General features: G+C 44.5%; 1 protein-coding gene across 1 annotated transcript in view; it reads right to left on the bottom strand.

Moving 5' to 3' along the window:
• Usp43 (ubiquitin specific peptidase 43) overlaps window positions 1-12,666 on the bottom strand; it is an 83,553-nt gene that overhangs the window by 64,524 nt on the left and 6,363 nt on the right. Inside the window, exon 2 of the mRNA XM_012517838.2 lies at window positions 9,479-9,610. Coding sequence (XP_012373292.1) covers window positions 9,479-9,610 — 132 coding nt within the window. The remainder of the gene's footprint in view (window positions 1-9,478; window positions 9,611-12,666) is intronic.

Below are 12,666 nucleotides of genomic sequence, written 5' to 3'. Positions count from 1 at the left end.
TGACTGGCAGTCAACACTCTGCCAACCTCTTGGTCTCCCAAAGTCCCCGAGAGAGGAAAGGCACATGTATGGAATGGGCAAAGCTCGCTGGGCATGGTCGCACACATCTGCAATCCCAGCAGGTGGGAGGCTGAGATGGGAGGATTGACACACGTTTGAGGCCAGCCTCGACTATATAGTGAGACCCTATTTAGTGAGACCCTAAAATCAAAAAATTTTTTAAAAGAGCAAAACGGAAGTGTGACTACTGGTGAACACTCACTCATCCCTCCCTGGGGATGGATGGCCCTGCTCTTTACCTCTCACCTGCTGCGTCCTCCCTGACTAGATGCTCCTTGTATGTCCACTCGGGTGGACAATCTCCACCTCCAGCCAAGTCATGCCAATGCTCTCCATCCTAGGCCTGCTCAACTATCCCTACCCACACTCTCTGGCAAGCCCATTTTCCTTTAAGTGGGTACCATTGTTTGCAGACAAAGCAGCCTCAAAATGCTACAATTTGATGCATAAACTTCCTTCATTCTGCATGCACCAGTTGCACCATGTGATAGCCAGCTTCCTGGGGCTCCTGCAGCAAACCATCACCAATTGTGGCTTCCAACAACAAATTCATTTTCTCAGTTTTGTGAGCAGACATCCCGAATCAGTACTGCTAGGCTCCAACCACAGTGTAGGCAGGGTCTTACTCCCGGCTGAGGGCCCAGAGGAGAGGCTACTCCTCACTGCTTCGGACTCCTGTTGGCTGCCCGGATTTACCAGCTGCTGACCATGTCACTTCAAGGCCAGTTTCTCCAGCTCTCTTTGTCGTGTCCACGTCACCCTCTCCCTTGTGCACCTCCAGTCTCCCTCAGCCTCTTTTACAAACCCCACTCAATATTGTACCAACCCCCCACCTCGATATCCAACTTAATTATCCCCATCTAAGATCCTTAACTCAGTCACATCTGTAAAATCCTTACCATATATAAGAAAACACCCACAGGAGGCAGAGCTCTGCATCGGAAAGCATGGGGGGGGGGCATTTTTTAGTGTACCCATCTTGGAGCTCATGCCTGTCCCAATGCCACCAAACCCCAATGGCCCCCTACCACTGAATTATGCCAGTTTCTAGTTTCCCTACATTGATTCTCTACCCTTTTACCTATTTCCCTGCTCCTCTTACACAAGGGATACATGTATTTATCATGGCCTCAATAGGCAAAAATCTTTGTACTTGAAAGGTCTGTATTTGAGGACAATCCCAGAATCAAAGCCACTCATTACATAGAGTTATTTAGTAAAATACCAAATTACCTATATGATTGTCCACACGTGGCCACATAAAAGATGCCCTAGAGCAGTGGCGACGAACCTGTGCATGAGAGCCGCAGCAGGGTGTTTGTATCACTGAAAGCTCTAAAAGGTTCACCATAAAGACCTAGAACAATGTTCCTCAGCTTTCCGTCATCACTCCCTTCAAAGAATCTTTTCTCTTCTTTTTTTCTTGTCTTAGTGCCTCATGGGATTGAACCCAAGGCTTCATGCTGAGCCATATCCCAAAGCCTATTAACTTTTTCTTTGTTTTTGTTTTGTTTGTTTGTCTTTGTTTTGTATTTTGGGGAAGGGTCTACAGGGTGATCAGGGTCTCACTACTTGTTTGTTTGTTTGTTTTTTGAGGCTGACTTTTTCACTAAGTCACTAAGTTGCCCAGGCTGGGCTCAAACTTGTTATCCTCCTGCCTCAGCCTCTCAGACTGCTAAAATTACAGAGTGTGCCACCATGCCCAACTTCAGGGAGTCTTTTAGACATTTTTTTCTTCTCCATTCCCAACAGGAATGGTAATACTACAGATACACTCTGCATGGGTCTATGGACTATATGGATATCTGCCTCCCAGGACAAGCTTGGACACCCAAACTTGTCTTCTGTGCTTTCATCCCCCATAAGAATGAAGGAACTTTCATTAGGAGAATGCACAGATGGTGAGGGGCAGGTGAAGACCTGGGTAGAATTGAAGGTGAATATGGAAGGACTTGAGAAAGCATAGGATGGGCCAGAAATGCATACGAAAGGAATGTACATGAAACACCTGGGGTAAAGTGTACTCAAAATGTATCAGAGGGGCCAGTGAGATAACTCAGTGGACTAAGCACCTGCTTAGGCAAGTTCAGGGACCAGGGTTCGATCCCCAGTACCACATGCCATGCCAACCCCAAAAGCCTGGGCACAATGTGCCAGCAATCAAAACCAGGCATGGTGGCACGCGCCTGTAATCCTAATGCTGGGGAGGCTGAAACAGGAGGATCGCTATGAATTTGAGTCTGAGCTGCCTAGCAAGACCCTGTACCAAGTACATAAAAAAAAAAAAAATCAGAAAAATGAGGTGAACCAGAGAGAGAGAGAGAGAGAGAGAGAGAGAGAGAGAGAGAAACAGACAGAGACAGAGATAAGAAGAATGAGCAGTTGCTAAGTATGGCAAATTTAGTAAAATGAGAGTCTAGGTGACAAGTATGAGTTGGCCACTCTATAGCTGATTCAACATTTTCATGTCATGATGTTTTTCATAGTATAATATTCAGGATGGTCACTCTTATTTGTCCTAATACTTTACTGTGCCCAATTTGACTAGAATTCAGGATATGCAAAAGGAAGTAAAAAAAAAAAAAAAAACCAGGGCTGGACAGCGAGTCTGCAGTCACACTGGGTAGGGCTTTCAAAGTCCCCAGGAAGACACTGCACCTAGTCCAATGAACAATGTAGGAGCAGGGCAAAAGCTGCATAGTCAGGAGTCAAACTGCGTGGTTCAAATCCTTGCACTGAGACTTGGTTTGAGGAGTTTACTCAATCTCTATAAGACAGTTAAAGTTACTCTTATATGGTCCATGTTTTCTTCTAGTCCACTTGCTATTGGTATTACAAAATATCCAAGGTTGGATGATTTATAAAGAGCTGAAGTTTACTTAGCTTACTATTCTAGAGGATGGGAAGCCTGAGAGCACAGCACGGGGTCTGGTGAGGGCCTTCCTGCTGCATTACAGCATGGTGAAGAGTGCCTTATGGACAGGCAGAGCAACTGCACTCATAACCACTAATGCTGTCATGGGAGACACCCTTATGAACTTACCTAACCCTAACTACTTCCCAAAATCCCATCCTCAAGTCTATTAATATATGAATTTTGAGATTAACTTCACTGCACATGAAATTTTGGGAGACACAGTCAAACCACAGCAATTTCTCTACTTCAATAAGATTATGTTACCATCTATATGACGGCAGGTTTCATTTTGAAGATTTAGAGATATACATGAACAACGGTGGCAGTGTTTCATGATGGGCAGGGGCCAAGTGTTCTGAGCCTGGGTGGTGGCCACATGCTTGGGAGGTGCTTTGATTCAGCAGCAATTCCCATCAAAGAGAAAAGATCTAGAGGTTAGAACACAACACAAACAAGGAAAGTTAAGGGTCCACGTAACAACAAGGTGACCTGGAGGAGGGGCCACGAGATGAAAGAAGGGGAGGATTCAAGCCACTGTTGTGAATAGCTGACAGCTCTGCACCTGACCAGGAAGCAGATAGGAGAAGGAAAGAATAAACATGACCTCAGACTCCAGTTCCAGTCTGGTGCCAGTACCAATTCCATCAACACAAGTAGGAAAGTCAAAGGAGGAAGAGGGCTTCAGAAGGAGATGCCACATCTCAGGGTGACTTGATGACATTCAGACAGAGACCTCTAACTACAAATACATAAAGGCATGAATCTGTGCAGTGAACATAGACACAGAGTGGACACTGGGATACTTTGACAGGACTCACTCCCCTGTGGTAGGATCACCATGCTTGGGACCCGCGTCCACTGCCAGGCTGTGAGGGGCTCTTCCATCAGGGTTCCCGTCCAACCCTACTAAGACACAGGTCTGTGACCCATATCACACCGAGGAGGTGTTTCTGCTCTGTTGGGAACCAGGTGGCCAAAAGGTGAAACATTACTCCAGCAGCCGTATCCATGCCAGAGAGATGAGTACCCTGTCTCTGAGCCGCCTCTGTCTCCCAGAGGGGCCTGATCCTGGGCTGCTCCACACCTGGTTCTGTAGGCTTCCCTAGTCCATGTGTTCCACCCTGGTCTTCTCTTGTGTGTGCTTTTTGAGTCGTCTCAGGTAAGCAACCAAAGAACTCGTGGTGACACAGATTGAGGTAAGAGTGTGAGAAACAGAGTGAGTGTGGATGGGTCATCCAGGAGTGAAGAAGAACCTGGACAAGGCTGGGTGACAGGAAGCAGGAAGTCACCATGACTGACTCAGGTCAGGTGGACAAACATCCTCTCTGCTAGCTCAGTGACCTGGAGTATCCTTGAAGCTTCATTCTATGCCTAAAAGGAATAATACCTCATCAACATCCTGAAATGTTGTACAAATCTAGGTGTTGTTAATTTAGGTGCTTAACGCCTCCTAGTTTGTTGGTTCTCTGCCCAGTTTCACCCTCCTCCTTGTCCTGCAAGAGTGAAATTTTGGGACAAACGGCCAAAAACATTGCTTATGCCTTGGTGCTTACAGGGTAGTAAAAATATACCCTTTTCGCAGGATGAAAACATTTGAGCATCATTAAAGTAATGGAAAAGAAAGTGGTCCTTGTGTTTTCTATTCCAGTTACAAATAAATCTAGCCGTATAGCTTTCCTATATCCTCAAAACAAAAATCACTTTAAAATGAAGAATCACTCAGAGTTACACAGAGGACGACAAGTTTCCTTCTCAGAAAATGAAATTTCATGCCGGACAATCACCATAGCTCTGCTTTCCTCCTTCAAGCGTGGCACACACAGCCAGGCCCCCACAGGCAGCCTGATTTTCTGAGTGCAAGCTTCAGCAGAGATTTTGTCCTGACCCCAACACATTCTCTACCTTTATCAGCTCTCAGTGAGGGTCAGTTATACTCCTGTCCCTAGACATGCTGATAAAATGTCATACCCCTAACACGGGTTTCTTTTTTCTTTTTCTTTTTTTTGGTACCATGAATCGAACTCAGGACCTTGTGCTTTCCAGGCAGGCACTTGTGTTACTGAGCTCTTTCCCCAGCCTGCCCTATCCCTAATATGCTGTGCCCAGAAAGGGATAGGAAGAAGCCAAGCAGTTCATGGATACTGAGTCAGAGGAGCAAGGGGTCTGGGATCTAGCTGATTGGTTGGCAGGACCAGTCAGATAGGCCTATGTCAGCAACACAGGAGGGTAGATTTTGTCCTCAGCATGCAAAGAAGCCAATGAAGCAATGTAGGAAGGAGCATGACAATCTGATGTTCTTTCTGAAGAGATGTGGCTATACTGCGGAGAACACTGTAACAGGGCACATCGGGCGCTGGGGTTGGCTGGGGATGTGGCTCAGTGGTAGAGAATTTGCCTACAAAGATAAGGCCCTAGGTTCAATTCTCAGCACTACTTTGAATTAAAAAAAAAAAAAAAAGAAGAAGAAGGAAGTTGGAAGACCAATTATGGCTGCTTTCACTTATTCTTGGAGTTATATAAAGAGAATTATTGGCCAGTTATCTTACAGGAAGGTCTGGGACGGCACACTAACGTTAGAAACACAAGCTCTAGAGCAGTGATTTGCTACTGAGCATGGTTTTGCACCTCATTTGACAGTGTCTGGAGATCTTTTTTTAAAAAAAAAAAACCTCACAACTAGTGATAGCCCTTGACATCTACTGGGTAGAGATAAATGCTACAATAGCCAAGGCAGCCCTCTCAACAAAGAATTACCTACTCCAAATGTCAAAAGTGGACCAGGCATGATGGTTTACACTGGTAATTTCTAGATTTGGGAGGCTGAAGTAGGAAGATCATAAGGATAAAGCCAGCCTGGACCACACAGTGAGGCCCTATCTCAAAAAGCAAACAGACAAAAACTGTCAAAAGTGTTGGGGTTAAGCAACCCTGGTTTGGGGTTGCATTTCTGGGTTTGGGTTCTGGCTCTCCTGCTTACTGTGTAGCCTGAGGCAAGTTGACTAACCTTTCGGTGATCTTCCCCATTCTTAAGCCCAATGACTCTTCCTGCTACCAAAAACACCAAAGATGGAAACCAAGACAACCTGGAAGACCAATATTTGGACATGGAATATTTCTGAAGTCCCATATGCGAAAAGTTTTATTCCAGCATGGTGCTATTAGGAATGGGACCTTGAGGACTGAGGCCCAGTGAAGATCTTACGTCATAGGGGTTTCCCCTCAAAGGGGACTTACAGGGACCCACCCTCTTGTGATGTCTTTCTTCCACTTCCCCATTGCCATGACTTGAGTGGCTCATTCCATCCTAGGCTCTGGGCTACCATGTTCTACTTCACTAGAAGCCCACAAGCAATGAATCCACCCAACCACAGACTAAAACTGGAGCCAACATAAGCTTTCCTCTTCCTAAACTACTTTAAGTGTTTTATTATAGCAATGGAAGCTAATACCATGGTCTACCCATGTACTTTCCAGGTATAGTCAGTCCCCGCTTTCCCCCTCTCCTCTCCCTGACCACTTTTCCTAAGTCTCCTGTCCCTCAGCAGGTGACTAAGAAGACATGAATCACCTATACGGGCGCCCAGCACACTGGATTTGGAACAGACAAGCTCAGGTTCGATTGGTTCTATTTCCACTCAGTAGAAGATGAGTCACTCAACAATTTCCTTCACTGAAATCTCCCTTAACTATAGAACATGAGTTATCCTTATAAATATGAAACCATGATGGCTATTAAAATTCAAGAGTCTAGCGAGTGTCTGCTATGTGCCAGGGAGCAAAATAAGTCATGAAAAGCACCAAGGCAGATGCCTGGCACACAAGAAACATACAGTAAACAGTATCTGAATACTTTTGAAACACATTCTGGTTTCCAAATGTCCTCCCTTAAACATACGGAATACACAATATAGCGGGGCTATATTTACCTGCTCAGTACTCTATTCCTGGGGGAAGCAAATGCTGCTGGCTCTAAAGAGTCCTTCTCTGCCCATGTTTACCCCACGGGCTGTCACCCAAGTGTCCCAATCAGAGTATCTCATTCTTCTGGCCAAGTGTCCAGGAATGGACCTGGGAACCAAGCTGGGACAATCAGACTCTGCCCTGGAATGCCAGGCTCTATGAAGAGGAACAGAAAAGCAGCCCTGGCTGACATGTGGCAGAGCGGGAGTGAGGCCTTGTTACATCACCTGAGCTTCTTCAATCTTTGGACTTATGTAGGATATTAAAAGCCAATAAATGTCTTTCTCTTAAAATAGATCCAAGATATTGGGTCAAATTAAATTTCCATCAACTAAAAGGGTACAAATAAGATAGATGGAAAAGCACTATGGTTTGCTTGTTTTTATTTGCTTTAGGTTTTTTGAGACAAGAATCTTGCTCCGTAGCTCAGGCCAGCCTTAAACTCATGGCAATCCTCCTGCCTCAGCCTCTGAGTATACATCTATAATCCCAGCAGAGAAAAATCACTGTTAATTTAAAAAAAAAAAAAATCACAAAGGAACCTCCCTAGCCATACAGTGCCTGTTTCTCTCAGGTTTTGTTGGGGTGATCACTATCATTGCTTCATCTGTGCATTTTGGGGTTCACAAATGAAACTAGGGTTCCCAATTTAAAAATAAGCTAGAATCCTGACTCTATCCTTTCTCTCACCTGTGCAGTTTGAAGTTCACCCCACCTCTCTGATACACAGGACATATACGGTCTTGGGCTCCTTCTCCTAAAGTTCCACTCTGACCTTTCAAAACAGAAAAGCTGGACACAGTGGTGCATCCCTGTAATGGCTCAGGCAACTGAGGTAGGAGGATTGCTGCAAGTTTTAGGGCACTCTGAGCTAGATAGTGAGTTCAAGGCCAGCCTACATTATATAGCAAGAGCCTGTTTAAAAATAAAAAAATAAAAAATAAAATAAAATAAAATAAAATAAACCACCTCCCTCACAAAAAGTCATTTGGGGACTTTGACCAGAGGACTGCCACAAATTTGAGGCCAGTGTAGCTACATAGTGAGTTCAAGGCCCAGCCTAAAATACATAGCAAGATTCTATCTCAAAAGTACATAAATAAAATAATATAGAATCAAAAAGAGAATAGTTGTGTATGTCAACAAATTAAAAAAACAAACAAAAGACTGAGCTTCCTGGGACATTTCTTCTCTATGAGTCAGACTGATGGGCTCTAAGAAAATTATGAAGTAATAGGTAGTTAATGGTTGAGAGACCTAATCACTTTCCAAGGGCTTTTGCATCTATTCATGAGAGGGGCTGGATCAAATGTCCTGATTTAAAAAAAAAAACAACAAAATGATGAAGCGGCAGGGCATGGTGATGCATGCCTGTGATCTCAATACTCAGGAGATTGAGGCAGGAGGATTGTCATGAGCTTGAGGCCAGCCAGAGTTAGATAGTGAGTTCAAGGCTGGCTTCAAGTACACAGCAGGGCTCTGTCTCAAAAAATTATAAGAAAGCCAGGTATAGTGGAGCCACCCCGTAATTCTAGTGTTTGGGAGGCTGAGGCAGACAGATCATTGCGTGTTCAAGGCTGGCCTGGGCTACAAAGTGAGCTCAAGGCTAGTCTGAACTATATAGCAAGACTATGTCTCAAAAAGGAAAAAAAAAAAAGACTGATAAAGTAGTTCTTGGAGCTATACCTGAATCAGTCATGAGTTACATCAAAAGGAATGTTACTGATTAGTTACCAAAGCTTATGACACGCCAGTAATTTCAGCACTTAGGAGGTTGGGGCAAGAGGAGCCCTACAAATTCGAGGCTAGCCAGAGCTACCTAGTGAGTTCCACACCAGCCTGAACTGTGTAGTAAGACCCTGACTCAAAAAACAATAAAAATACCTTTCTAAATTATAGCAGGTTATTTAAGGATGTTGTTATAACTGCTCACTCATGATAATAACTTCATTCACTCCTACTTTCTTATGGGAGAGATAAAGGGGTCATATTAAAGTATAAGCCAGTATTGATCTTTATTTAACAAAATCCATAAAGAAATTAGCTGATGTATCAATTAACTGTGGCTATTAAAATTGTTGTAATGCTTGCCTCTTTCCAAAGGTCTGGAATTTCATCTGGAAATGCTAAATGTACAATGTAAAAATCATCCATCCTGGGAAATGAGAGGAAAGGTTAGAAACTGCTGCCCTGTAGAATTCGTAACAGAAAAAGCAACAGTAGATTTGAAACAGCACCATCCAGAAATTATAAGGAATAGCCCTCATGGCCTCACATGGTCAGATGAGTACCAAGACTCTAGGCAGAAAGAAACATTTCTCTCTAAGTAATCACTGTTTCACTGGGGTTGAGGAAGATGAGAAATACTGCAGTGGGAGGAAACGCCCTGTCTAAAAGAAAGGAGCTAAAGGAAGGAAGCAGAGAACACTGTGTATACAGTAGCCAGAACATACAGGAATTTAAGACATTGAGTAAATATTCAGAGGAGGGGGAAAAAAGCCAGCAAATTCAACACAATGCATTGTTTTGAGAGTGACCAACCTTCTCAGACACCGGCCCTCGGGATGAGCCCTCTAAGTCCTCATGGACACGGTCCAGTAACCAGAGCAGGAATTCCAGGGCGTCATGTTGGGAATTGCCTTGGAACTGGGAGCCATACTTGGAAACAGCATTCTGAAAGGAAATAAAGAAAAACAGAGGTCATTAGGCCCTGCATACAAGTGAAAGAAGCAAAGCCCTACAAGCACTAAGCTACCAGGCAGTCATCCTGCAGGATGAGAGCACACAGGGGACCTGCGGCTGATAACCTGCTCCCAAGTAGTCTGAGCAATCTCAGCGTAGGATTAGCTCCTTTCTTCCAGAAAGTCTACTAATATGCCCTATCCCTTCACATCCACAGGGTTGTCTGTAGAATGTTTTAATGCTGGTGACCGTCTGTTCTCCCTGCAACTCTCACCCCTTGATTGCTGGGGTCTCCTACACTGCAGGGGTCGCCCATCATTGGCCTATCCCATGCTGTTTCTCTCCAGCAACCCCAGCCTTTATGCCCTTAATCTCTCTCTCACCAATTCCTTTCACACCCAAGTTTCCATTCTCTGGCAATGACCACACATGCAAGCAGAGCTAACTTCTTAAAATACAGTGGGCGTGGCTCCTTTACCATCCCTTTCAAATATGGATGAAAATTTAAGAACATATTATTCTTGATCAAGAAATGGCTCAGCCAGCCCTACATGTAGGGACTCAGGTACAACAGTGAAGAAAACAAGCTAAGCATGGTGGTACACACCTGGAATCCTATCCCTAGAGAGGAAGGCTGAGGCAGGAAGATCACAAGTTCAAGGCCAGCTTGAGCTACATAGTGAGTTCGAGTGAAGCCTGAACTATACAGCAAGACCCTGTCTCAAAATAGACAAGTCTCCCTGCCCGAGCCGTCCACTTCAATTTTTTTTTTTTTTTTTTTTTACTGTTCTTTGGTTAAACTGTATAACAACTTTGTCATCTTTGAAGAAATGTATATTCCAGCTTTTGAAAGGTTTATTTCAAAGAGTAATGTAGGTATATGAGGTTTTTTAGGGTTTTTTGTTTTGCTGTGTTTTGTTTTGTTTTTTTGCTGTCTCAGCCTGCCCTGAGGGCAGGGCTGGCTCAGCATGTGGTGCTGGGGATCCAATCATGGTCCCCTGCACCTGCCTAAGCTTGCCTAAGCAGGCACTTTGGACTGCTGAGCGATCTTGCCAGCCCAAGTTTTTTTTTTTTTTTTTAAAGAATTCAAAATATAAAAAAGGAGAAGAATAAAAAGGCTTCCTTCTGCCCAGTCCCCATTCCGTTTTGGTCCCTCCCAAGGACATGGCCACCCTCCATCATTCCTTAGCATCTCCCCAGGGACTTTTGCTGCGCATGTGCAGGGACACAAGCAACTGAGTGCAAGCAAATCTCCATCCCTGTGAGCACACACGCATGTGCACCAGCACATAGTGGCAGTCTGTCACACCCTTAGACTATAGATCCCGTAGACTGCGGACCCACACATCCAGCCTCATCCCAGGCAGGCCACTGGGGCCAGTGTGGGTCAAAGTAGGGACTGGCACCATTCCTACCACTGCCACGTCTGTCAGATGGCCTTAGCTTTTGTCCTCCTTTTAATCTCCCCTTGAGATTTACAGAAAGCATTTGGATGAAATAAAGCAAAATTCAAGATCAAATCAATTAAAACATTTATTCCGAGCCTTTGTTCTGATTACATTAATCTGAATTCTTCCCCTACATTTCTCTGCGCTTTGACCTCCAAATAGGGCTGCCAGATTCAGCCAATAAAAATGGAGACAAACAACGAAAAGTAGAAAACAGAGGAGCTGGAGATGTAGCTCAGTGGTAGAGCACTTGCCTAGCATTTGTGAGGCCCTGGATTTAATTCTCAGCACTGAGGAAAAAAAGGAAAAGATGCCAGTTAAATTTGAATTTCAAACAAAAAATGAATGATTGCTTTAGTAGAAATAAATATGTCCCAAGCAATGTTAAAATATATACTGAAAAATTATTCAAGGCAGGCATGGTGAAAAGAAGTGCCTGGAATCCCACATTCTGGGAAGCTGAAGCAGGAGGATCACAAGTCTGAGCCCATCCTGGGCAACTTTGTAATTTATTGAGACCCTGTCTCAAAATAAAAAATAAAATAAAAAGCTGGAGATGTAGTCCACTGTGAAGGGCCTGGGTTTAATCCCGAACATGAAATAGTTACTCATTGTTCCTCTGCGATTAAAGTCTGTTGGGCATCCTCTATTTTATTCGGCAACCTTGGCCCCAAACCATGGTCAAACCGAGATCCCAGGACCAACATTCTCTTCGGAGTGAACAACAGCCCTCAGAACTCAGAATCTCTCAAATCAGCCCTGCCGCAAATGTACGCACGCGCATGCGTCAGCCCTCATGGCCTCCCTCTAATCAGTAGCAGTCATGTCAGCTGTCAGGCTGTCTGGATTCTGACTTCCAAAATATCTCCGCCCTTCCCCCACACTCAATCTCATTCCCAGCATGGTTTGGGTTCCTTATGACCTAGCCCATAATCCCTACCTAAGGACAAGTCCTGCCCCCGCCAGCCCACATGCTTACCGAGGCCCAGCTGGGTGCTCCAAACCCTTCCTCACTCGGTTTGTTCAGCACCTCAAGGTCCAAACTCCACTGATCTGGCCCCAGCCCACATCTTCCACAGTATCCTGCCTGTTTCAAGGCTCAACATACATATACAAGTCACTTAGGTCCCCTGATGCTTTCCTGCTTCCTCAGCCTGGTATTTACTCTTGTTTTTCCTTTCATGTCAAAGCCCTTCCCCTCCAGCTAAGCATGATAATCCTTTAAGACTGATCATCTTCATCTTATCCTGGCTCTGGTACAGGACAACTGCCCCCAAAATAATTTGACAACAGATAAATCAGGGCCTTAAAAAGGTCCCTCTAGTAATTCCACGTTGGGGGACTCAGCCTAAGGAAATGACAGCTATAAACAAAGACAACTCTTTGTCTCTCAAAGTTATTTTGGGAAAAACAGATGGCACTCTTACAGTAGATGGCCTTAAAAAATAGGGTTGAGGAAATAGCAGTGAAAAACAATGGGGTTATAGTAAAAGGAAAAAATAGCCTTGCTGGGGATACAGTTTAGTGGTAGAATGTATGCTTACTATATGCAAGACCCTGGATTCAATCCCTAGCACCAAAGGAGGAGGAGGAGGAGGA

Source organism: Octodon degus, unplaced genomic scaffold, assembly GCF_000260255.1.
Source record: "Octodon degus isolate 3935 unplaced genomic scaffold, OctDeg1.0 scaffold00219, whole genome shotgun sequence".
In the NCBI taxonomy this organism is placed as follows: Eukaryota; Metazoa; Chordata; class Mammalia; order Rodentia; family Octodontidae; genus Octodon; species Octodon degus.
Note: the sequence above shows the minus strand (reverse complement) of the source record. Positions and strands in the feature narration are given on the sequence as shown.